This window comes from Pangasianodon hypophthalmus, chromosome 11 (assembly GCF_027358585.1).
Source record: "Pangasianodon hypophthalmus isolate fPanHyp1 chromosome 11, fPanHyp1.pri, whole genome shotgun sequence".
Taxonomy (NCBI): Eukaryota; Metazoa; Chordata; class Actinopteri; order Siluriformes; family Pangasiidae; genus Pangasianodon; species Pangasianodon hypophthalmus.
In genome coordinates this window covers 14,911,545-14,938,165 of record NC_069720.1, presented here as the reverse complement: position 1 = coordinate 14,938,165, position 26,621 = coordinate 14,911,545, and the positions used below count along the sequence as shown (strand labels likewise).

The following is a 26,621-nucleotide window of genomic DNA, read 5'->3' as shown; positions in this document are numbered from 1 at the left end:
TATGCATGTTGCTTTAGTGTGTGTGTGTGTGTGTGTGTGTGTGTGTACAGGCAGAAACTGACTCAGCCATTACAAAGGGTGTATCTTGCAGGTCAGTCAGTGTGTGTTTTCAGCAGCGGGCACTGCAGTGTTGCCTCAGCACGCAGAAATAATTCAATAAAGGAAAAGATGTGTTTGTGTGTGTTTGTGGTTGTTCCTGTCTTTCCTTTCCCTCCTCCCTCAAAAAAGTGTCCATTCCTTTTCCAGGACGGGAAAAATACAGAGTCACAAAAGTGAGAGGAACAATGAAACGCAGCATCACCCAAGATGAGGAAGGGCAGGGAAAAAGCAAATCCATTCTATTATTACTGTAAATACAATGGCTACACTGCAGCCCAAGCATCCAGAGTTCCCAGTCACCCCCTATTGACAGAACCATAAATCACGGCCTAAGCTAAGTGAATTACTGCAGCAGGGAGCTGTGGCTTTAACAATGTTTATATAGTATCAGCTTACCATCTCCACTGCAAGAGAGAGAGGGCGATAGAGAGGGAGAGGGAGAGAGAGGGCAGGGAGGACGGAGGAGAGATTGGAAAAGGGAGAGAGTGCAGAGTCTTATTAACTTCACTGCAATACATCATGGGCTTAAAGAGGCAGCACCGCACACGTCCCGGGCTTTATACTAATAACCAATAACCGAATATTACCTCTATTAAGAGCCGCCTAATTAGATTGTGCCGGTTACAATTAAATACTTGATAAGCCTCGATCCATTAAAGGCCTGTCAGTCCCAACGCTTTACAAAGTGGCCAGCTACAAAGGTGTGAGAGCGCACATGGTCGTCTCTGTCATCCCTTCATAATAGTTACACTTATGGTGTTTCTGTTCTAATTAGCTATACCAGCAGTAACTAGATATACAGTACATATCAGACACTTGGATAGGTGACAGAAGGCACACTCCTGCCAGGAAGGAAAACGTCCCCCACAGACTGGCATTCATTTTTTACACTATTTTTCAACTCTTTTTTTTTTCTTTAACATATGTACCAGAATGACATATATTTTTCATGTCTTATTTCCTATCTTAACCTAGCTATGTCCAAACAGCAACAAAATAAAAACATGAAGTAAGTGCTATTATAATGAAATAATCAAAGATGGGGTGGTGTGATGTGGCTCGACATGAAGCAGAGTTACTGTTACTGCCCAGAAGTTGACTATTTTTCCAATAACAGCATGTTTATTTCTCTTAAATCACAGCACTTTGCCAACTCTAATATTATTATTTTTTAATTTATTGAATGACATGTCATTTTATCTATTTACATTTACATTTAATATCGAGGAATGGCCATGAAACAAGTTACTAATATCAGTTACGCTGTAGCAACTGTAAACAGTTGTTTCCTCACCAGCCTCTCTTTTTCTCACTTGAAGAAATAATGAAAAAAAATATATAGCTTGTCATGGTACTGAGAAAAACCAAGACCTTTGTCCTGAAGACTTTTCTGTATCAGAAAACTTAAAATTACAGACTTACCTCTGACTATATCAAAGTCCTGACAGTGGAGACTCCTTCCAAAATGTCTCCTCACATAAACCTTAGCCATATCAACAATTGCTCATTTTTTAAAATCAATTTATGTGGATTGTCCATCATACAATTTCCTGTGTAAACTGTTAGTATAGAAATGAGAACATATCAGAACAAGCACATTAATATAAACCTGTGATTTGTCTCACAGATAGGACTGTCAGAGCTGCTGTTATAGAGAATTAATCAATAAATTAGTCAATAACAAATCTGATTCTACAGAATCAGCACTGTAGAATAAATTAATTCATTTTTGTGCTGTTTGAAAGCAATAAAGACAAACTATTACCATCTGAAACTACAGTATACTACAGTATACCTGTAAATTTGGTCAGGGTACAACACTTTCAAATATTTACAAATAAATGGTCTAATCCGGTGACCTGTGAGTCTTACACCTTCTAAACCAATGAAATAAATTTTTTACACAGACTCTTATACATGAAATGTCTCATCAAAACACTTAAAACATTTCATTAAAACATGTTGTAGCTTAGTATTTTTCAGGAAAATGTTTTTATCCTCTATAGAGAAGACAGTTTGTTTTACCAGAATGGAGGCTGAGTGCCTTTATGTTGCTTGGTTTAGAATGATGTCATTAGCTTTTTTGGGTAATAACATATAACACAACAGATAATTTAAGTGCTGTGTGAAAGTGCTGTGTGCTATGTGTGAGTTATTTGTGAAGTTGTGATGGTTGTGGTATGCCTACAAGAGGTTTGCTAGTGAATGTTTGCTCAGCGCTAGAAGAAACACACAGTAGTTAGCATTCTCTAGGGGTTCTGTTCATATGTGTGTTGAATTAGCTGTGTTGATATTCGGAGTGCTGTCGACATAAATTATGTATTTGCGAGGAGCGTCTTGCCATCGTTAAGAGCAGGTGCATGAAGTGCTCGTGTGTTGTGCGAGTTGTCACTGGCTCAACGGGGTGTGCAAATATTGATCCGTGTTTGTGTATAACAGCAGCTTCTCAGTATGTCACCTCATATCTGCGTGCGTGAATGTGTGTGTGTGAAAGTGTGTGTGCGTGTGTGTGTCCATGTGCATGTATCCTGATCCTTCTGTGGTCTCACTTTCCATAGTGTGTGCACCTGCAGCCTTTACCTCATAGATTTACACCCAGTGGATCTGTCCTCTGTTTTCACCCTCCTCTCCCTTCCCTCTTTCTAACTGAGCACATCTCTCTCTCTCTCTCTCTCCAGCGAGTCCTCATGCCACGCCGTCAAGTCTTCATTTCCCGACGTCTCCAATCATCCAGCAGCCCGGGTCCTACTTCTCCCACCCTGCCATCCGCTACCACCCACAGGAGACGCTCAAGGAGTTTGTCCAACTTGTCTGCCCTGACAGTGGTCAGCAAGCTGGACAGGTGGGCTTCCTGAATGTAAGGAGCATTTTACATCCATACGCCCCAGTAATGTCTCACCTATGTGCCTGCAGGGCTTCCATATGCATACCAGTCCTCTATGGCTTTGTGTGTTGTCTTCAGTTATTTATACAAACATATTAATTGTTTTTCTTGTTCCAAAGCTTTTAAATTGAGCTGTCTGTAAATTTATTCTGGTGAAACACAGTTATATTTATTGGTGTGTACAAGCAAAACTAAACATGTTGCTCAATTTCACACAGTTAATGTAACTGTCCTCGGGCAAATGTAGCAACTTTTTTTGCCAAAAATCCTATAACATGTAAAGACAACCGACAGCCAAGAGATCAAAATGATTAAAGAAATGGGAAAACTCATTGAGTTAGGGCCAAAGAAAAGACTGTAACAATATTTATATAAATTTTTATTAAACAATAAAAAAAATAAACAGGCTCTTATCAGGCTCTTAGTGCCTGCTGTTGTACATGAATTACTGATTTCTTTAAAACTATTTGATCTTAAACAAACATTTAAGTGCAATGCAAGTCACATATGACTTTGTGTAAGTGTTTGTATAATCTTACAAATGGATGTGTATGAAGAAGATTGCGCTCTGAGTCTCCGCAATGAGGGCTGACTTGCTGGAAACAGTCTTGACTGCGTGTCTGCAAATGGATAGTTGATATATTTGCGTCTAGACGCTGAATCAATACCGAGCACGGATGCCTGCATCCCGCACTTCATTTGCACTTTCTGACTGAAATCTGTCTCTGCATGGAAGAGTGTGTGATCATGTGCACACATACACACAAACACACACAGCAAAGTCTATAAGGCTTCAATTCACACAGTATCACTATAGCCTGTAATTCAGCATTGACGGTAGAGTGGGTGGCTTTATGGGTTCTCCTCTTATATGTGAGCTTTTCTTAAAAAAAAAAAAAAAAAAAAAAAAAAACATGGCTTGAGACTGAAGCACACAGTGATTGACATGTCACACTTAATTAGCAATGATGATGGCTTCCAATGTGTAAGCCATTTGTTACACATTTTAATTAATAATTAATGCACTAGTTAATCACAGAACACTTATTTGCGTTTTTTTTTTATTAACACAATTATTCTTGCTATTCTCCAGTCAGTGACGTCTCCTGATTCGTCAGTTATGTAGAATTATCCTTTAATTAAAGAGTTACCAAAGCCCTTGAGACACCTGAAGCTGATCTATAGTGACGTGCTTGGTGTTCTCTGACACATCCTCTTGGTGTGTGTGGATGGTGGGTGTGCGCGGTGATAAATCTGGTCCCCGTGTGAAAATGACCTGGCATGGCCCTGACTGTGGGGAGAGGCAGCGTGCTGCTTTGGTAATAGATTATAGACGCCAAAGTGCGCAGAGCAGCAGAATTCTTTATGACCAGGAGAGGTGGAAAATTGCTGAGCACTGTCTCACCGATGCTTCTGACGTGCATGCACACACATACACACACTCCGACACTCACACACATGGGGTGCGTTAGATTTGTGGTTTGTGCATGGGATTAAGACTTTGTTGTCATGCCCGCTGGCCTAGGATATGAGTGTGTGTGTCTAGGCTGACAGGTATATAACCTGAGAGGTACGAGTTGGTTCTCATGTGTTTTTGATTTCTTCTCTCTTTTTCATTCTCACAGCCCAATGGCAGCAGTCAAGGGAAAGTTCACAACCCGTTCTTGCCCACGCCCATGTTGCCCCCACCACCGCCCCCGCCCATGGCGCGACCTGTGCCACTGCCCGTGCCAGACTCCAAACCTCCCTCCACCACGGCCGAGGGAGGGGGCACCTCGCCCACCTCGCCAAGTAAGTTACTCACAGATTGGTGTAGGGAGTGTGATGTAAAGAGTATGACTCCTCTCACCACTCTGCTATATGACATCAGAAGGGTCTTCCATTATTATGGATCCCATTGGAGTTTTTTTTTTTATGCAACAGCAGTAGCTTCTAAGTCACTGTAAAGGCAAGCAAAATTACTCTTCTTGCTACACAGCACCCAAGTGACAATTTTTTTACATGCACAATGAACTTAACTAAGCCATGGATATATCGTGTATCATTTATTAAACTACCACCACATGTAGGGCTTTAGAATAAATATCCCTGCAGAGCTTGTTGTAGTTTCTTGCATTCTTACAACAGCTCAATTTTGAATAAATTCATTTTTTTGAATAAATAAAATGAAACAGAATTTGAAAGAAAACATGCATAAACGTATATAAATGAAATCCTGTAACATAATCAAGGCTTCAGTTCATTTTCTAAAACAGACTTTTCATTTGTTTTTTTGTGCTGTCGTCATAAAAACTATTCAAAAGAAAACACGCTTTATTTATTAATTTAATTTCAAAGTGCATTAAGTTCGAGTGTGAAATCATAAAGCATTGCCTTGAGTGTTCAGACATGACATGTTCAGGCCTAAAGGGTTAAAGAATACATGTAAAGGGGTTTATGTTACTCTAGTGGGTGTGTGTATATGATTGTATGTGTGTGTGTCTAAATGTATCCCTTACAGTATGTAAGTGATGCTCTGAATCATGCTCTGTGTGTGTTAAAGCCCTGCAGCAGCACTATCCTAACCCAGAGTCCAGGCCCTCAGTATTGATGTTCTCTCTCTCTCTCTCTCTCTCTCTCTCTCTCTCTCTCTCCATCTCTCTCTCTCTCACTTTCTGTGTGTGTGTGTGTGTGTGTGTGTGTGTTTGTGTGTGCATGTGTGTGTGTTTTCCCCCCAGCCTACTCCACACCGAGCACGTCCCCCGCCCAGCGCTTTGTCAGTGTGGGCCCCAGAGACCCCAGCTTTGTAAATATCCCTCAGCAGCCTCAGGTGAGTGCACACACACACACACACACACAAGTAAGCGACTTTCCCATTCTAGTGTGAGTCAAGCACTTGCATCTGTTCCTAACTTTGTAACATATGACAATTACAGTATTATGAGTTGCAAGCAGTGTTAAACTGTATGGTGAGAGTTCACAGGTTGTGTCCAGCTGTAGCTGCTTGTTTACAGTTTAATCTATCCTTTCTGTACAATCTGTACGCTGTATAGTTAATTTAATTCAATTCACATTACTTCAAAAAACACACACACATACGTAGGTACGAACACAATTTCCTGAGGAAAAAGTTGTAGGGTTACACAATATACCATATTTTATTTACAAATAATTAAACACAATCAATTGAGCTTAGTTAAAGTTATCACTGTTGGTGAATTAAATCATGAGCTTCCCATTAATTCATGTTTACTGTCCTTTTCATACTAAAGTTAATTAATAAAGTCAAGTCAATAAAGTCAAGTTAATAAATGTAATAAATTGTCAAATAGAAGAATAATAACCATGCAAACTTCTAAAAAGGATTACTTTGTCATGAAGCAGAAGCAGTAGGTTATAATCACGAGCTTTGTGTTATTCAGATCCAAATCAGCAGACAAGGGGTCAATAAATCAGGTAATCAGAGGAATGCGGAGCAATCAAACTCACAAACAAAGAAGAAAAATTCAAAACTGGTAATGATCAAGAGATGTTATGCTCAGGAATGCATGGGAAAGTGGCAAAACCACCAAAGATTGTTAAATATACAGGACTTGTCACAGTTAGCTTGCTAACAAAAGATAAACATGGAGGCATTTATATTTTTTTCCCACAACACAAATGACGACAAACAAGCAGAGGTCAAGAAAGACATAATTCAGAGTTCTGACCTTCCACTTCTGAGTTAAGTTGAATGCAACGTGAATACTTGGCTGACACATAGAACTAAAGCTAACTATGTTTTACAATGCAAGGACTTGCTGACTTGGCAAGGTTGACACTAAATGTGATTCCTCTCCTGGGCATGAATTTAATTCGGATCGCATGTGCAGAGGGAAAGTAAACAGATTGTCTGCATTGTGCTTTTCAGCACTTGATTATGAATCTGCAGTCGAATTTTCATAAATTCGTTGGAATTGAAGAAAATGTTTGCATGTAAAACAGCCAAAGTATAAGAAAGGGGCGTTTTAGGTTGTCATAAGTAATTGTGATTTTAAGGTTAATTTAAATATTTGTGATTATTATTTCATCCATTAACTTGCAGCTCTACCATATTTCCTCATCACCCTCATGTAGTACTTTCCTGTACATACAAAGCAGCTCTTGTCTTTTGCTGCCCTTTGGAGCTCCTGAAACCTTCTTTAATGGACCTGTGGTCAAAATGGTGTTGCTTTTATGAAAAGCCTCCCCTCCATATTCAGCAAACACACTTAGCATAGGGAGCAGTAACTGGGCACATGTCCCAGTCTCACTCACTGATCGGCCAAAATCCTTCGGGAGCCATGCTAGCAGTATGTATGAGGTTGGAATGCATAGGGAACGTGTGTGTGTCCACAAGGATGGGAATATCTGACAGTTTTGATCTTGTGGGAATATTTGTCTGGTCCTCACAAGGAAAACTGCAGCTTTTATTCAAAAAACTTAAAGAAACTTTTGGTTACTGAGGTTAAGGTTAGGGTTAGATTTAGATGTAGCCTAGCATTAGTAAATTCCATCAATAATTATGTCAGTAATTTCATCTCACAAGGATAGTAAGAAAAACAACCATGTGCGTGCGTTTGTGCGTGCGTGCGTGTGTGTTTGTGCTTGTGTGTGTGAGTGTGTGTGTTGGTCCTGGCCCGCTGTATTGACAGTGGCCTGTGCTGGTTGTGGTGTGTCCAGGCTTGCTGCAGCCCCTGTGTCGATTTATCGACTCCGTCACAGAGCGCGAGACACATTTCCCTGAGAAGAATGGAGGCAGGTGTTTGTCATAGCAGACAGTGGAGAAGGGAGGGGTATTATTATGTATTGTTTGGATTTATTAATTTCCCCTCCCGCCATCCCTCTCTTTGCCTCTCCGTCTCTCTCAGGTGGCAAGAAGGAGGCTAAGCCTCTCTTTCACTCGTAGCGTCTCTACGTGCTAGCTTACACAGCTAATCCAACATTATTCATTACCAAAGCCTCCTCACTGTTTGTCTGTGTGTGTGTGTGTGTGTGTGTGTGTATTTGGTTGTTATATCCCCATGTTCCCTTCTCACTTAATATAAACAGACTCACATATATGGTCATTTGGTCTGCTCTGCTCACATTGTCTTTAATTTTGCCTAGTGCTCTGAGGGATCACTCTGAAAAAGTACAATGCTAATATCTCTCTAATGAAGAAAAAATAGAGAGTGTTTTTTTTTTCAGAATAGAAAGTTGTATGTTCTCAGTTCTTTCTTTTTAGCTTTGGGTCAGAGTTTTTTCTTGATGGCTCTTTAAGATCGGCATCTCAATAAATTTTGTCTATGGTAATAAAAGTGGTGTCTGGGGATCTCCAGAGGTCTCAACTACTATAGAAATCAACTACTATTATTGTGGCTTAGTTCTAATTATAATAAGTTGTAGTTATAATGACTGATAAATTGAATTGGGGTTTAAAATAATGCCATTATAATGTGTTTCTTATAGAAATTTTCATTTATCCTAATCTAAACCTCAAAACAAGTAGACACGGTGCCCAGCATCATAGGAGAAAAATAAGAAACAGCAAAAAAAAAAAAAGCTTTTATTTACAGAACTTGCATGTGTCCACCATTTTTTTTTTTTTTTTTTTCAGAATTATTTGGATTCGTTCTTCCTTGCTTAGATACATCATGTTCTGGAAAAATACTGTGATGCTGGACTTATGGAACACCCTGTAATATCTTAAATATAACTGCAATTTAATTACAGTTACAAAATGATACAAAATGTTTTGAATCTACACTCATTACATTCATTAAATTAGTCTGTGATCATAAGGGGGCTAGAGATTTTTATTTATTTATTTATTTTTACAATTAAAGGCAATAAATAGTTCGAGACCCCCTGCTTTATGTTAACACCCACCCACTCCTTTTATAACAGCAAACCAGACACAAAGCTGGTCTCAAGCCAGCTCTGAATGGCAGTGCCATTTTTTCCCACAACGAATGATTATCTCAATGAGTGCCTCTTTGACAAGATGATTGAATTGAAGTGTAAAAATATTAAAAGTGATTATAAGCTCTGTACATGAGAATAAGAGAGGGTTAGCAACCATACTGAGGAAACCTTGACTCTTCTGCTGGGTTTGGTTATTCTATATTATTCCAATTGGGTCGAATTCTGGAGATGATTTGACTGCACAAGAAAAACCCACATGAACCAGTTAGGTTAGCTAGCCAGCCAGCATGCTAAACCAACAGCCTAATTTATATGATATAGCAAAATTAAATATTAAAAAAACTCCAGACTTCTCAATCCAAGTCAGCATGATGTGTAAATCTTACATATGGACATTACATAACAACTTTAATCGAAGCTGGATGGAAAACAGAGATGGAGGATTTACAAGGGGATTATTTTTGTATTTTTTTTTAACTCATACTCCACAAATTGAGCACTGGCTGGAGCAAGGTGCCCCAGTGTGACAGGGAAAAAGTTATCCCTGGCATCCAGAGCAAGGGGCAAGAGAAAGAGAAAGAGAGACGGGCAGACATGAGAGTGTTAAGAGTGTGACTGTAAACATTCCCCACAGATAGGCTGTGGTAACCAGGCTAGGAGAGAGAGAAACAGATGAGTGGGGGTGATGAGAGAGAGACCAGGAGAGAGAGATGGAGAGAGACAGGGTGGAGGGAGGGTGGCAGCGCTACTGGCATTGGGCTTCAGAGAGACTGGCATGGGAGGTCAGAATAGTGTGAACACGCGCGCATACACACACACACACACACACACACACACACACACACACACACACAAATACACTCACATCCCAACCCAGTTAAAGCAGACCCCCACTCTTGCCCCTACACTGCCTGTGCTCTTGTAATCCTTTTGTTAAAAAGGCTTTCATACACACACACACCACACACATGTACATTCTTTCTCTCTTTCTTACTTTCACTCTCTCTCTCTCTCTCTCCAAACATTGTCATAGTAACAGACACTTTTATGGCCAGGCTCACTTTTAAACTTTTTACCCTTTTGTTTTGGAAGACACCAGCAGCCCTGTCATCGAATGACTCATTTCCATACGCAACCACACAGTCGCACAGATGTAATCAAAGGTTAATTGCACAAAGTGTGTGTGGGGACTGCAGCATGACCCCAATGAAGATGCTGTGCTGATAAAACGCAGTTTTAATCAGGAAGCACAGGGGAATGGAGTGTGTGAGACGCAGAGAGGAGATAGGCACCATAGCGCGACTCAAACATGCGCTCAGACGAACACAGGATGGACTCCGGGAGAAGAGCTCCTGATTTAATTTACTTACTATGAATGTTAGAAGAGATAATGACAGTAATAAACTTGTATACTGTGTGTCAGCTCTGTGTAGTTAAAGTGTTTTTTTGTTGTTCCTGTGTGCATAATGAAAGTAATGACTGTATGTACTGTATATAGGGAGATGGAAAGAGAGGTAGAGAGAGAGGGGGGAGAGCATTGGAAAGAGCTTATATAAAGACCTTCTATAATGGAGTAATTTTAGTGTTTTTTATTCGCACTTTAAGTGAGTCGTTTAGCTGAAAGATCGCTCTATCGTTAAGTTGAAAGCCAGCCACTGTACACTCAGTTTAGCTTGCTCAGCATACACAGAGATTAAGTGCACTTTCTTCTGAGACCAGAAGGGGGCATTACTTCTTCCCATCCAAATTAATTACGCCAGATTAATATCAGCACAGTGAGGCATGTTAGTCTCTGCTCACACACTGAACACAGAAACAGGAAATACAGAGCAGTAATCAGATCTAACACTGCCCTACACCTTACACTGCTGAAGAATGATGATGAAGGATGTGGATAAGATCGAGCCCCCAGGCCTGAGCCATTGTTTTCAATAGTCTAATAGGGCACGGTGATATCAATGAGCCCCCTGCTCCTGTCCCATTCAGAAGCGTAAATAAATAATGCTGTAAATGTCTGCGGGCTCCCGTGGGGAAGGCGGTGTGGGGACGGGTGATTTCACTGCCACTCTCCGCTCTCGACCTGGTTTGCATTACATGAGGCTGAATTCCTCCGAGATGACACTCATCTGAAGGCACTTTAGTGTGCTCGCTGAGTCAGCACTCCACCGAGCTGATGAGATTACTCCCGCCATTGGCAGCGAGTTACAGGAGCAGGCAAAGATTCCCTCTCTGTCACTCTGCCTCTCTCTCTCTGTCTGTCTCTCTCTCTCTGTCACTCTCTCGCTCGCCCTCTCGCACTCTCCTTCCCTTTTTCATTCTTTTACTCCCTGCTTTACATGCTTTTTGATGTGCTTTTTGGCTATTTCTTTAATTCACTCCTCTTTTCTGATCTAAGTTTATAAATGTCTGATAGATAGATAGATAGATAGATAGATAGATAGATAGACAATGACAAACATGCAGACCAATGGATGGATGGATGGATGGATGGATGTCCCATATGTCCTCCCATCCCCCTTCCATTAAAACAGCTTTCACCTTGAAGGCTTGGCTTTTAGTCAGGACACGTCTGTGGCTGAACACTACATCTGCCTGTCCATTACAACCAGTTCCAGTTGTAGATCAGACAGTCAGAACAATACACTGCTTGTTTGTACTGATTGCTATCATGGATTTCACCTCAGGCTAGCAGTGAATTTTTCCACCACTCCAAAAACCATAATCCCTTGAAAAAGACCCCTTAACCAATGAACATGCACACACACACACACACACACACACACACACATATTGGTTTTATCTGTGTATTGCCTCAGTCTGGATGTTTCTTCCTGCTGTTCAAACAGCACTCAGATTGACTGAATCTTTCGTTTTGGTTTTTCCCATGATTTCCAGCCTCTAGAGGCAGAGCAAAAGAGAATGCTAGAGAGGGAATGATGATGATGAAGGAAGAGATGGAGTCTTTCTCTTTCTATCCATCCTGCAGCTGCACAGGGAGGCCCTGACCCTCATCTAGTCTCCCTCACACGGGGCACGGCACTCACCCTGCTCAAACATTCATACACTGCAAAGGCACTGCAGCAGGAGAGTGGGAGGTCGGCTATAGCAGGTCAGAGAGTGTTTAGAAGAGAGCAGAGGATCAGGGTGGAAAGGGAAAGATAGGAGAACAGAGGGACAGTGGTTTCAGGCCCAGCAGTGTGGTTGTGGAACAGAGGGTGGGAAAGGAGAAAGTCTGTAATTATGAAACCGCACAAAAGCTGCCCCTGCTTCTTTTTAGTGTGTGTGGAGAAGCGAAGCAATGCAAAGGAGCTCACTGTGGTTTGTATACATCTCTTTCTCTCTTATTCTCTCTCTCCTAGTAAACGGTGAAGACTCCAGGCTACTGTGGATAGCGTGTTAGCCACATGGTCATGCTTTTTGTTTCCGCAAAGCAGCAGTGCCTTGTGTTCTTTCTCCACAGCTGCAATAGAACAGTGTTGTATATGAGAGCTGAGTGCTTTGCTGGGCTCCCTTAGCTTACTGTCCTTTACTGTCCTACAATAGTTCAGACACAACTCTGTCTGTCTGACCTACATCATAGATCAGGTTTAGCTCAGTTGTCCCCCACAACAGTGCACCTCATGGTGTGAGCTAGAGTGATGCAGAAGTGTACAGATTAGTGGCACTGCTCATGATGACTTATGCTGTGTTTCATAATTATCTCATGTTTTGGATTATGTAAACTATCCAGGTCCAAAACCAAAGTCATGTATCACTTACGCTTAAAGGATTGTTCCAAGGTGAGAAAGTTGGGTAAAACTTTGTGGACTGTATTCAGAGCGAGCAGTGAGGTATATACCGAATTATTCAGACATCAAATGTAACTATAGACCATAGTAACCATGTAACCATGGAGGGGAAGCCATATTGTTAAATTATACCAAATTCACATTGAAGGCTGTTCATTTCATTTTTAAATTGTCATTTACTTTTATGATACATCGTATTACATTTGACAGCAAAGAAAAAAACTGTATCCTTCTACAGTCTGGAATTTCATCTCCTGATTTTTATCAAGGCAAGTGCTTATGTTTAAAGGCACTGGTCTAGATGCTATTGAAAACACCCATCTCTGATATGTCTACTTAAGAAAAATGTTTAATTTACATGATCTGAATGGTACAAGCAGAGAAGAAGCATGTGCGTAAATGGGAAATATTGAATATGCGCTACTTTCCCCGCATAAATATTGATGTAACTTTTCAGAGTCACCAACTCTGAACACGGCCCCAAAAGAAGAACTTTGATAAGACTTTCTTAGTTCAAAGGTGTAGTAGTGTATATTAAATGTTTAAAAGAATTTAACAACTGCCCTTAGGCTTTCATTATAAGTGAGTTGCAAGTCAACAGGTTTTCCATTCTTTTCAATCGTGTTTTCATACGCTACACTTGCATTAGATCGAAGTCAGGCGAAAAAAAAATCCCATCCCAGGCCCTATCAGTGAACGTTTTCATCATTTCCTGATGACTTGAATCAGGTGTATAAGAGTACAGAAAGGAACCGGATCTGAGAGCCATAAACTTCTTGAAACTGGTCTCAGGTCAGCAACATAATGTATTACAGCAACACACATGGAAGGCATCAAGTGAGTGTGGGATGTTGGAAAGAGAGGTGGTTGCGTGGATGGGTGGGGGCTTGGGGTTGGCGGGTTGAAGGGGAAGGGGGGTTCATACCAGCACAGCATTCCTGTGGCTGTGATACACACCACACCACACACTGCACTGCACATGTGGCCATGAGATTCACTCTCGCTTCTGCTCCCACACACTCTCTCCTAATCACGACAATATGCCTGAGCTGCTACCACAGAGAGAGAGAGAGAGAGAGAGAGAGAGAGGCACAGAGCGTGTACTTGTATGCATGTAAAACCAATTAAGTTGTACAACTACGCTGTAGCTCGCTCCACCACAGTGCTCTTTGTGGGAATGTGTTTTAAAAGTTAAACGTTGGCACTTGGCAGTTTTTATGTTCTTCTGTGCTTTGACTTTGATCATGTTGCAAGTGTTAGTATTACGAAAAGACAGACAAATCTCATCATAATGAGACAGCAGAGTAACTTCACACCATTTGCAGCTCTTCTCTCTCTCTCTCTCTCTCTCTCCCCCCCTCCCCCCTGCACATCTGCTGACTAAATCCTACCTGTCAGCACAGCACACCGCACTGTAACACTACCCCACTGTCCGCACACTTACAGGGGAAATATGGGAGACAACCTTATATGCTTATTCAGTCCCCCTCCCCTCTTTCTCCCTTTTCTCTATGCCTGCAAACGCTCATCTACAGAAGTCTTCTCAGGACAAGAATAAGAAGGAGGGAGGGAGGGAAGATGGGCAGGAGGGAATGGAAGAAAAGTTTGAAAGCAGACAAAGACACAAGGAAGCTGCAGTGAGCCTGAGAGCAAAAGTCCCTAGTCAGCAAGTTCTATTGATTAAAAACTAACCTTCCAGTTTCTCCACTGCACTCGTGGCCAGCAATAGAATTTAAACAAGTTATGAGTCTATGTGGTGCAAATGTGTGTTTATGTGAGGGAGGGTATTTACAGTCTGCTAGAACCATTATAGACAGTACAGCAGAATTTGACTGGGATTTTATGAAATGTTAGCATTCAAAATATTTTAGAAAGTCTGCATTGTGTCAAGCAAGTGGCAATTTTATTCAATGCAAGAGGTAAAAACCCATTTTAATAATGAAATAATAAGGAGGACAGAAGATGAAACAATATATTTCAGGTTATTTAAAATTCGTTAACAGTTATGAACATATTCTGAATATTTATAATAAGTATCAGTTTAAATATGTAATATGTATTTAATAGCAAACACTACAATGCAACATATACAATTTAAATAATTGTATCACATTCATATAAAAGTATTTGCGATAAGTCATGTTAAGTAAGTACTCTAGAATCATTAATAAATAATAATAATTAATAATAGCTATAAATCTATGAAAATGACTACAAATAATGGAAAATATAATACATTAAATAAAAGAATAGGCCATGTTAAACAAGTACAGATTTAAAAGACTCAGAAGCACCAGAATGGTTTAGGAAAACTCAGGGAAATTTGTTTGCCTCAGTGATGTAATGCGGTCCAAAATGAGCCTTTATCTTTACTCTGATTGGCCACAAAGTTTAAACACCTAATTAATCCTGTGTCCTGATTGGTAGATACAGCATGATGGTGTGTGGAAAGAATGGGAGGGAGAATGAGAGAGAAAGAGAGAGAGAGACTGTATGTGTGCAGTTTTCTGAATCAGTATCGTGTGTGCACTTGTTTTGCCAGGGCCATGTGGATCAGAATGGAACAGAACAGTGATAAACGGGAGGAAAAGTGTGGGGAAAGTGAGATTTAACAAACCGAGAGAAAGAGTAAGACGTATAGGAAGAGATACAGAGTTGTTAATGAAAGTCACGTATATGGGTGTCTGGTCGTCCTTGGCAACCAGACATGATGTAACACCAGGATGAACTTGAACTTGGGGGGGGAGCATGAGAGAAAAGGAGGGTAGGGCACTTTGCTCACTCTCTGGAAACATGAACAATAGAGTAGGGCGATCAATAAGCCCATTTCACTGAAGGATTAGAGAGAGCAGAGAGCTGGACACTAAACTCCACTGGAGCTTCTAAAACAGGTTACGTCCTGCTTCTGCAGAGGAGTCAGGCTGAAGGAGCTCAGGACAGAAGGCAATACCAAACAGAGGAGAGGAAAAGAGAGGAAAAGAAAGGAATAGAGAGGAGAGAAAAGGAAATGAACAGAAAGAGCAGAGGAAAGGAGAGGAGATGAGAAGAAGAAAGGAAATGGAGGGGAGAGCAAAGAAGAGGAAAGGAAAGGAGAAAAAGAATGGAGAGGAGGAAAAGAAAGGAAATGAGACAAGAGAAGAGGGAAGGAAATGATTAGATGAAAAAAAATAGGAGAGAGACTCAGAGAAGAAAGTGGAGGAAGGAAGAGGAAAGGAGAGGAGAGGAATGGAGCGGGTTAAAGAGGAGAGTAGAGGCGGAAAGGAGAAGAGGAGAGGAGATGCAAGAAGAAAAAGGAAAGGAGATGAAATGAGAGAGGAAGAAAGGAAAAGAGAGGAGAGGAAGGGAGAGTAGTGAAGAGGAAATGAAGACCAGAGAAAAGGAAGAGGAGAGTAGAGGAGGAAAGGAGAAGAGGAGAGGAGATGTGAGAAGAAGAAGGAAAGGAGAGGAAAGGAAAGGAGATGAATTGAGAGAAGAAGAAAGGAAAAGAGAGGAGAGCAAAGGAGAGGAGTGAAGAGGAAATGAGGACCAGAGAAAAGGAAAGGAGAGGAGATAAAACAAAAAGAGAGGAGAGAAGAGGAGAGTAAATGACAAGAGGATAGGAAATGAGGAAAGGGAAGAACAAATGAGAAGAGGAAATCAAAAGAGGAAAGAAGAGGAAAGGAAGAAATAGAAAAGGAGAGGAAAGGAAAAGAAGAAGGAGGAAATGAGAGGAAAGATAAGTAAGAAAGAGGAAAGGTGAGGAAAAGAGAAGACTACAGTTTAAGCCCTTATACTATTCTAACACATTACATAAGAAGAGTATTGTGGTCTGTATAGGTTTTCAGTACTTATAATCCTATTAGCTTAAAAAGTTTCAAAATTATTGATGGTCACTTAAAGGAAGCAAAAGATAGGAATGTTAGGAAAACATTCCTAAAAGGAACAGTCACTAAAAGGAAACAAAAGATAGGAATGTTAGGAATGCCTGCTAGTGACCTTGTGAGCACAAGGTAACATTTCTGGGTTTGCCTTGATTGTTGTGTGGTTAAATCTAGATGAACCACTATTGAAAGTGGATTTGTATTTGTTCTGACTGTTGCTTTTCTCTCTCTTATGTGCAGTGGTACCTGGGCTAAGGACTTCAGATTCAGACCGGCCTCTCCCGAGCTCAAATGCCCCTCCCTGCCTCCCCTGAGTGTGACCTTCAAATGTTCCCACCGATGTGACGCGCCAGGATCTGCCCGCCGCCCTCAACGCCCACAGACCCACAGCATGGCTACAGCAGAACCCAGAACAAATCCGAATAAATCAACTCAACACGCTTACAACAAACATACTCAGTATCTGTATATCCCATATATATTCCTCCAGATGTATGGTTTCTATTCCTATATTCATATATAGTAACTGTCCAGCTCTTCTCTCTTCAGGAGATTGGGCTTGACAATGGAGAGATCTGATTTACTTGGAAACTTGCATGAATTTTTTTGTTCAACCAGATAAGGAAAACATAATGTGACACAATCAAAGAGCTTCCTTCGGTCCATGACTGTACCCCGTCTCATCGAGAGCCGAATCTCTTTATCACTAATTCCTGAATTTGGTGCAGTTTCACGTATCGGCTACGTGATTTGATCATCCCGGACTGGCGCTCCCCATGCTCCTCTCCCCCCGTGTTTGGCAGGATCTGGTGGATCTGGCGGTTTTTGGGTAGAACGTTAGTTCTGCTTTTGAACTTCTTACAGAGGTTTTACTTGGATCAGATATTCCACCAGCTAAAACCTCTCTCTTGACTCAGTAGTCTGCTCTGACCAGAACTGTTCGTCCATATCTTCACCGCCAAGACCGTCAGCACCATGCCCACGGCCCAACAGACTTCATGTGCCAGGAAATGGCAACTATGAGAAGAATTTCCCCTGGTTTGTGTCTCGGGGCAGGAAGTGAGAAGATGGTGATGTTCGATATGAGCTCAGAAGGCTGTAAAGTGAAGAATTAATAAGGGAGATTTTTTTAAAAAGAAATTGTCTCCCATCTTGGAGATGCGTTCATATTTTGTTTTTGTGTTTTTGAGTCATTTCAGTTGTTTCTAATACACCCCATGTAAAGGTCTGCTATTAGAGAGAACGGGCGGATAGAAAGGCTGAGCTTCCATTCATTAACAAGATGTAAGACGACCATAATTGGAGGTAAATGGAATTTTGAATTGAGGAAAGTGCAATTTTGTTGGAAAGCTGGCAGATTGTTAAATATCTTTTGTAAGATAGATCATTGCAGCGATTGTTGAAAAGTATATATCTATATATATTTTTCTTCCTAGTCCATTCACACCTCTGGGACTCTAAAATATCGGGGTACAAAAATAGAACAACTAGCCTAGTGAGAAATAGAAGGAGCTGTATGTGCTTATTATTTTTTTTTTATGTTCATTCATTTTTGTAAATTTGTTCGTATTGTAGAACAAATATCCCTTTAAGAAAATTTAAACAATCAATTTTAAACATTTTGACAACTTCATCCATGCATTGACATTAGACTGCTGTGCAAGTTTGTTTCCAAAAAGCTAATTAACTTATTTTAATGAAGCACATAATGTAGGAGCAGTAGCTGTTCTTAATTTCTCATCAGGCAAAATCCATTGCGTGTAACATAAGAAAGACCTGATCATATCAGCAGCTTCAGAAATGGTTGGTTATGAGAGCTCTCAGAATAGGAACACTAATCTGTGGTCAGTTTATATATTTTTTGATGTTCTATATGGACAAATCCCAGCACTCTTAAACCCTTTCTTCTCTCAGTATGGTCCTTATTCTTCTTTAACTGAAAGCTCTTGTGCCTGTTCTGTGACCACAGACTGGTAGTTGATGCCGGGGTGACACAACAAAAAAAAGTCGGTAACCTTTATGAAAGTGTTATACAAAATAACAAAGAAAAAAACAAATGTGAAGATCAGACAAAACATGAATGCAACCACAGAGCGAAGCCTTTCTTAATTCATTTGCTTCGCATGCGATTTAACCGTTATTCTTTATTTGACTTTTGATTTTTTTTCCTACAGTACATATATAATAAATACACTTACACCTGACTCATCCACTGTTGATCAAATCTCAGAAAAGTAAGAAAAAACACAAAAAAACTGCATGTTCTAGTGTTAGTGACAAATTTTTACATAGATTATGTAGAGTTAAAGTAGTGTGAATAAAGACACAATATTGTAATCCCAACTCCAGGCACTTGCCAAATCGAATATTTTGTTTGGCCCCTTAAACATAGGGTATTTTTACTGCTGTCCTCACAATCAACCAGCTAACACATCTTTGTGATTCTCCTTAGCTTCTTGTCCTTTCTCTATATTGTCCCCCCTCCTTTGTCACTCTTAAAACAATCATTCTTTTTTTTTCATTGCAAGAGCAATTCACTTTCTCCTCTCAAATTGCTTGAAAAACAGTTGTTCCTCATCAATGTGCCTTGAGTGATGGTCTAGTCCTGAGTTGATTCACAAGTTGCAGTGCTTTTTATTCCCAGATCTTTTCCACCTTGCTGCTACTATGCAGAGAATCAGAGAGTGAAGCAGATAATAGGAATATGTGCTAATAATACAGTAAGAGGAGCAGCGTGTGAGCTGAGGCCTTGTGATACTTCTTGTACAAGACTCAGTCTTGTACTACAGTGTTAATCATGTGCAGGCCCTCAGTAGTTGTATAATCAATAGGAAATTAAACATTTATTAGTGTAACTGTTATAGTTCTGACACCCAGGCCCTTTTTAGGTAGTGTGTTGATATTTATGGATGTAAAACTTTTTTTTTTTTAGTCTTCCTGTTTTTGTTCCCAGAACAATAAAATAAGAAGAAAAAAAGACATTAATGAATTAATTAATTAATTAATATGCAATACTTGCTTGCACTCATTTAGATGTCCTTTTTTTCTTTCATTTTTTTCTTTTTCTTTTTTTTTTTAACCAAAGTTAGTGTTGCACTTGACTGGCTGGTTGACAGATTCGCTTTTCATTAAAACTCCGCACCAGTCGTGTTTAGGTATTCTACTTTCTTTGCGCTCGACCTAAATGACCATTCACTTATTAGACTTCCTCTTTCTTTTCATTTTGGTCACAAACAAGCCTTAAGGAAACTTCCTCTCCAGTACAACAATGTTTAACGTACATGCATTTAAGCATTTAATAAATTACAAAATGCCCATTTTATGTACATGTTGATCTTCCATAATAACCTGTTTTATTGTCTATTCCATATACAGTATATCATTTAAGAAAAAAATATGGAGAAAATTTTCCAGGTGTCTGATATGGCGTTTTAGTGGTTACACGTGTGTGGATTGTGTGTGCTTTCTTTTTTCTATTATTTTTTCATTAGTATGTCAGGTTTTTTTTTTGTTGTTGTTTTTTTTTTTCATTGTTCTTTGCCTACCCTTTAGTAATGAGTTGGGCATTATTTCCTTAATTATCTGCACTAAATATGAAAGAATGACAGTCATGAGGATTTAAAAAAAAAAAAAACAGCTTCCAGGGCTTAAAAGAGCAAAGGGAAAAAATTGATTGCACGGACATTTTTTTTTTGTCACAGAAGCTTAGTTTAGTTTAGAGCAGCCTAGCATCTAATCAGCAGGATCATCTGGCTGTGTGTGTAAGATAATGACAAAATTGCACCCTTTTTAAAGAAAGACAAAAAAAGAGAAAAAATATAAAAGCAATAGCTTGGGCAGTCTGTTTTGTTCTTGTGTGTGTAATTTTAGTTAGTTTTTTTGTTTTGTTTTGTTTTGTTTTGTGGTTTATTTTATTTTATTTTATTTTTTTTTGGAGGGGGGTTACAAACATAGAGTTTTGGGGAGAAGAAGAACAAATCTAATTGAAATCGAGAAGAGAGCTAGGACTAGGACGCCGCTGAGTATGGGAGATCTGTTGTTTGTATATTGTATAGTTTTATTAATTACACTGATTTTAAAGCTGCCCTATTTTATAATGCAGGACTTTTGTAACATTGATTAAATGAGGAAAAACTAGTGTTGTGAATTTTTGCATCGTTTGTAATAAGGCCACATTAATAGAACTGTTTTTTTTTTGTTTGTTTGTTTGTTTGTTTGTTTGTTCTCTGGGGAACTGGATTTAAGTTGAAAACTTTCCTGTTTCCTGATTTATCTTTGTTTTCTTTTGCTTTCCTTTTTGTATGTATTTAAAGACATTTTTGTTTTTTTCCTTCTTTTGATGGTATAGAGTATTTCCTATACTTGAAAAGTATAAGGTATTGAGGTGAAAGCCCCATTGTAAATGGATGTTACAAGTATGCTTGCTGTATGTTTTGAAGGTTCTTTGTTGCATCAGTGTTGATGAAGCTAAATTTAGGTAATTCTGAGGATGTTGGTAAGAAATGAGAGCGTTTTTATGCATTTTAAAATTAGTTTTAGGCAGAAGACAATGACATAGACAGCCAAAGGATGCCCCTATTATAAATGCATCTAGGCATCTTTTTGTGTTCACCATTCCATGCAGGAAAATAAACAGCTTGATATGCAACATGATTCTTTTTCTCTTCAACATCTCTCCATCTCTCTCTCTCTCTCTCTCTCGACCACCTCTGCTAACCGAGCATGGAGTCACAGCACGCTGAGAAGCATTCTCTCCATGTCACCACACACTGCTGCGGGTCTTCTTATTGGCTCAGCTGCAAACACCCCCCCCCAACAAGACACACACACACACACACACACACACGGGGCTATCACAGTACCCAAAATACAGTGAAACTATTGGGAATGAGACATTTTATGGTAATAAATCTGGTACTAGTTCTTAAAGAATCACCCCATGTTTATGTGAGTAAGAACTTGCAGCCCTACTTACACACACTTACAGTTACAGTCAATATGCACTGTGTTTTTACTCATTTAATAGAAAGTTTAAGTTAGTAGGTTTCATTTTGTTCAGCAAAGGTAATTAGAGCTTCATATTTTTGTCCACTGAATGAATAATCTTTAATAATGAAGTATGAAGCCTGAACAACAGCTAGGCCATGACTTCCAGCTAATAGTTCTAACACAATATACTGTGCTTTTATGCACATCGCCAAATGGCTACATGCATTTTAAAAATGAAAAAAGTGCATGAAAATTGGCCCCAGTAACAGCCTCGATTCTGAATCCTCAGTGTCCAGAAAATGGTGTCCATATGTTTGCTGGGTTTTTATAACCCACCATCACCACCTCACCACACCACAACTTCATACCCACATACATAATTTCCATCATTGCCACATTTCAAATCAGTTTCTCATTCCAAAGACTGTATCAGATATAAAACAGATGTGTTCATGTTGAAGTTACATTTCTCTTCTTCATAAGGCTGTGCTTTTGGGGTCAGTATTCCACTGCAAATGTTGCTACTTTCCAGTCACAGCCACAGCCAACTGTTATGTGCCAGTTATTGCAGATGAATTTGTGAAGGGGAGGAAAATTGAAACCTAGCTGTGCTGAACTACACACTGAGAGAAATCTTCTCGGCATTGTTCATACCAAAACTATTACCTCCCACTTTGATTGTTCACTTTTATCCATGAAAGCCATTTACCCATGGAAGCATAAAATGTCATCACATAATTAGCCTTCATGATCATCATCATCATTTGTATGTAGATTGATGAAATGTTTCCATGTGAATATTTAAATTATTTATGAAATATGCTGTATTTAAGTAAAAATGGTAGTGTGCGAGCATTACATTTTATCAATATCAGGGTAACATTTAGTCACAGTACAAATTAAAATCTTTCATCAAACTAGAAACATGATTGATATAGTCTGCAATCCCAACCTCATTTTGTTTTATGGAGGACGTTTCCAGGCACGGGAAAGTGCATGTGTGTGTAAACCTTTTCTACTGCTGGACAATCAGCACTGATTAACAAACTCTCTCACATCATGTCCACCCCACTCATTCCCATTTATGATATGATCTGATTACATATATATATATATATATATATATATATATATATATATATATATATATATATATATATCACAATATTGTCACATATTATCACAATATAGGCCCTTCAAAGATGTAGTTTAAGGAAAAACTTCTAACATATTTATACGGACCTACAAGGAAACAAAATAGACACAGCCCTATAAATTGGGCATCAAGCTGAGCTGAGGCAGGCAGCTTATCCTCATTCTCAACTAATCCAAGCGCTTTGTCTTTCTCCCTACTAAAATTGTTGGTGCTACCTCGGCTGATAAGACAGATGATAACTCAAAACAAGACCATTGCAAGCAATCCTGCTGATCCACCTGGCAGTCTTATCTGCATGAGAACTATGCACTCGTGAAATGAACGCTATTCCAAACAAAGTTTGGTATCTACCTTCGTTTAACTTTTACCTTTTTGTCATGTAATTTTTTTTTTATTTAGTTCAACTTCTGTTGAAATGTAAAGAAAAAAAAATAAAAGCAAACCAGCATTTTAACTGATACATTTAAAATTGTAGTGCCTGTGAAAATCTGTATTATATTACTCTTATTGATAACAAATACAGTTTATAACTGGATTTTTTTGTCTCTTAACACCGATAGCCTTTGCTGTGTTTCAGAGCCCTTTGACTATAACTCATACTCAATATCCATGGACTGTAACTTGCATGATCCTCTGTACTCACCTAGTGAAGCTCTTAATGAATATGACTAGAAAAAAAAAAAAAAAAAAAACTTTTTAAAAATCATTTTCTTCAGGAAGCTGTCCCTCCCAATGAACAGATTTCTTGTTTGTTTTTTTTTTTCAATTACATTTACACACACTGTGTTCACTCTGTGTTTAGTTGTTGATTTCACTTTTTATCATTCCCCTCTCATATAGTACTGCCATGGAAACACACACACCATACCAATGTCAGCAGGGCATAGGGATGATCCAGAGAGGTCTTCATTTGATGAAGCATCATGTCCTGAAGCTGTGGAGAGAACAAAATCACATAAGTGATTCCCCCATGTTGTTGAAGATGTTGAGCACTAGCCTCAGTGGACTGAGGATCAATGCTGCTGACTTACATGCGGTGTTCAGCACTATTAGTGGCAAAAGAACCTCACTGAAGAGTGTGGGGTTTGTGCAGTGCTAGGGGAAGTGAGCTCTGGTGGCTCTCAGAACTATTTATTGATGTGAAAGCAGATGGAGCAGTTCAAGGCAACAGTTAAGAGTCCAGCCTACCAAGGCAAATGTGCAGAAAAGTTCAGAAAACCTTTTTGAAGGCAAGAACACTTTCTTGCCTCCCCTAGTTTGTATGGTTACTTTGTTGTCCAATTGTTCAGTAACTGGAAGTAATAATAGCAGGATTTGTGGACAAGATGTCTGGTAGCACTTTTTCACCAACAAGGCGCTGGTGTCTAAGTGCGCCAAAATGCCGCAGGTCTGGAACCAGGGTTTGGGTACAGAATCATACTGCTGCAGTGACAACAAATTTAGCAGGTCATTTTCACAACCATAATTGAAATAAGACACAGATTATACAGAGAGTTTTAAATGTTACAATAAGAATGAGCGATCTGAGAACAAAATAAACATTTAGCTGCCAAGTGTTGCTACAGAACTACTTCATTTAAGCAAAAACTGGCAATGCTGTATCTGTCAACTCTTTCATCACCTGTTGTCTATGATGATTTCTTATAGACACTAAAGGATTTGACTCAAACACAGAGGAAAAACTCCTCAATATATATCATTTTTACGCCATTCATAAGCTAGTACATTTCCTGATCATATTATATAATGGTTCGGCTCTTAAACTAGTGGAAGCACAGACCAGATATTAAATGAGATGTCTGGTTTCCAGGACCAGCGGTGTGTTGGTTGAAAAGTGTTTGGTGCTTGGAATCCTGTAGTGCCAGTGTGTGTAAATAGTGATATATGACATTTGGGACTGAACTGTGAAGTCAGGAAATGGGCTTTTGGAGTGTGTGATTGATCATTAGCATGTAAGTTTGGATCTCTGAGCCTGATCTTATGAAGACAATCCTGCTCATCTCTGAACAAGGCCGAGTAGCGGAATGATGTGTGATGCTACACCTCTGTCCTCCAACCATCTCTGCACATCCTTCATCTTTGTCTTCACCCTCCCTAAACTTGTCATTTGCCTTTTACTGAGTTATCAAAATTCAGTTAATGATTACAAAAGAAGAAATCAAATGAAACCTTGTGCCTCTATTACACTTGCTGAAGAGAAACTGTCATTTCAAGCACCCAGTGTTTGTTGTGTCATGTTATGGGTTCCATCACTGATTTGACTCCATTGTGGTTCTGTGTTAAACTTCTGTGACTGACTGCTCTCACTTTTCTTTTGTCCTGGAGTCATATGTATCACTTAATGTAGAATCAGTTTTCGGTCTGTCGTATCTTGATGTAGCCTGTCGAATCTGAACAGATTAGAGTGAGCTGATCCTACATGTGCTTTTTAACTCTGAGTCACCTGATACATATGGACTCTGAGCAAATCTGAGTACTTATTTTTTTGTTGTCTATGTAGTGCCATCTCTTTCTTTCTTTCTCTCTCTCTCTCTCTCTCCCTCTCTCTCTCTCTCTCTCTCTCTCTCGATCAGTCCATTACTGTGATGACCACACTCATTTACTGGAAGCAAGATGTGCATTTCCTATGCAACAACATCAACTGAAAAAGAGAGAAATAAAGACGCTAATGCTGATTATCTACGTCACTGTGTTTTCCTTCTACCACGCACATTTACATAGATCCTCAAGACTGTGTTTATTCTACATCAGAACATGCATCACTTTCAAACATGGACAAAAAAGTGTCACTGCTGCAGACTCGCACTTGGAATGGCACTTGGATGGGGCTGATCTGACAGATATTAAGAGTGCAGTGTGACAGAGCCTTTAAGAGGTGTTTGGACTAATCCAGGCACTTTGTGGTTAGTTTGCTGAAGCCAGCTGTCTGGCTGTCGAAGAAAATCTAAACTGTGCTGCCATCTTTCTTTTTTCCCTCTCTCTCACTCTTTCTCTTTGAATCTTGTGTGTTTTGTTGCCAAATGTGTATTTCTGTCAGTTTAATATTCAGTCCTCGCAGAAAATGGAGCTGGATTATGTATATTCCTTTAAAAAAACAAATACAAAGTACACCTAAGATTTAAAATTCTAAGGCACATACTCTGTAGGACAATGTGCAAAAAGTATACAATTATATTATGTTAATAACCAAGGATGTAAATAGGCACAAGACCCCCTTAACCTGAACATGTGATGAGAACCATCAGTTGACTTGAGCGTGACCTTTTGAGCAGCCCAAATGGCTTTGGTATTTGTGAGGATGTCACACACAGCAGAATATGAAACCAGCAGAATATAAAAAATATTCTGTAAATGTTACTTCTTGAACCTGTATGATACTGTTGAATTCATCATTTTGTTAACTATGTAATATGGATTAAATTGATATCAAACATGCCCTGAGGAATATTTTGGTTATACATAATATAAGTAGCCATATTTATTCCACATGGTCGCTCTGACCCACATTCCTGATCATTTTACTTTGACCAGTCAAGAATCAACTTACTGCCACAATTTATAAATCTACTACACTCACTGTTCATTCTTTGATATGGTAATATTTTCTGTAAGGAGACATTAATTTAACATTTTAGAAGGATTCTCCTGCGTTAGCACTTAAAATTCAGGTGTAAAGCTGTAACTGTAAGTTTTCAGATGCATCAAAGTCTTCAGAACAGAGGGCTTTGCAGTTTCTCAGTAACAAGACAGTCTGCTTCTTTTTGTCTTGATTAGATTCAAGAGAGAGAAAAAAGAGAGGTGATAGACAATGACAACAGGAGCTAACTTTTTTTTTACACAACATGAAATGTAACTATAAAAAGTGAAAATTTCTTTAATAAATAAAAACTGTAATCGTCAGCAAATTGCTGCAGTATAACAGGAATACAACACTTCAGGAC

The 26,621-nt window shown here is 39.3% G+C and overlaps 1 protein-coding gene across 7 annotated transcripts in view; it reads left to right on the top strand.

The window, feature by feature from the left end:
- Window positions 1–21,188, top strand: part of nfia (nuclear factor I/A) — a 155,381-nt gene extending 134,193 nt beyond the window's left edge. For 6 of the 7 annotated variants that reach the window (XM_026925943.3, XM_053238114.1, XM_053238116.1 and 3 more), the window contains 4 exons: window positions 2,778–2,956; window positions 4,609–4,774; window positions 5,701–5,792; window positions 16,776–21,188. In XM_026925943.3, the coding sequence (XP_026781744.1) occupies window positions 2,778–2,956; window positions 4,609–4,774; window positions 5,701–5,792; window positions 16,776–16,790 (452 nt within the window). In that variant the 3' untranslated portion in view covers window positions 16,791–21,188. The remainder of the gene's footprint in view (window positions 1–2,777; window positions 2,957–4,608; window positions 4,775–5,700; window positions 5,793–16,775) is intronic. The other variant, XM_053238113.1, reaches the window with a different exon arrangement.
- The last annotated feature ends 5,433 nt before the right edge of the window (window positions 21,189–26,621 follow it).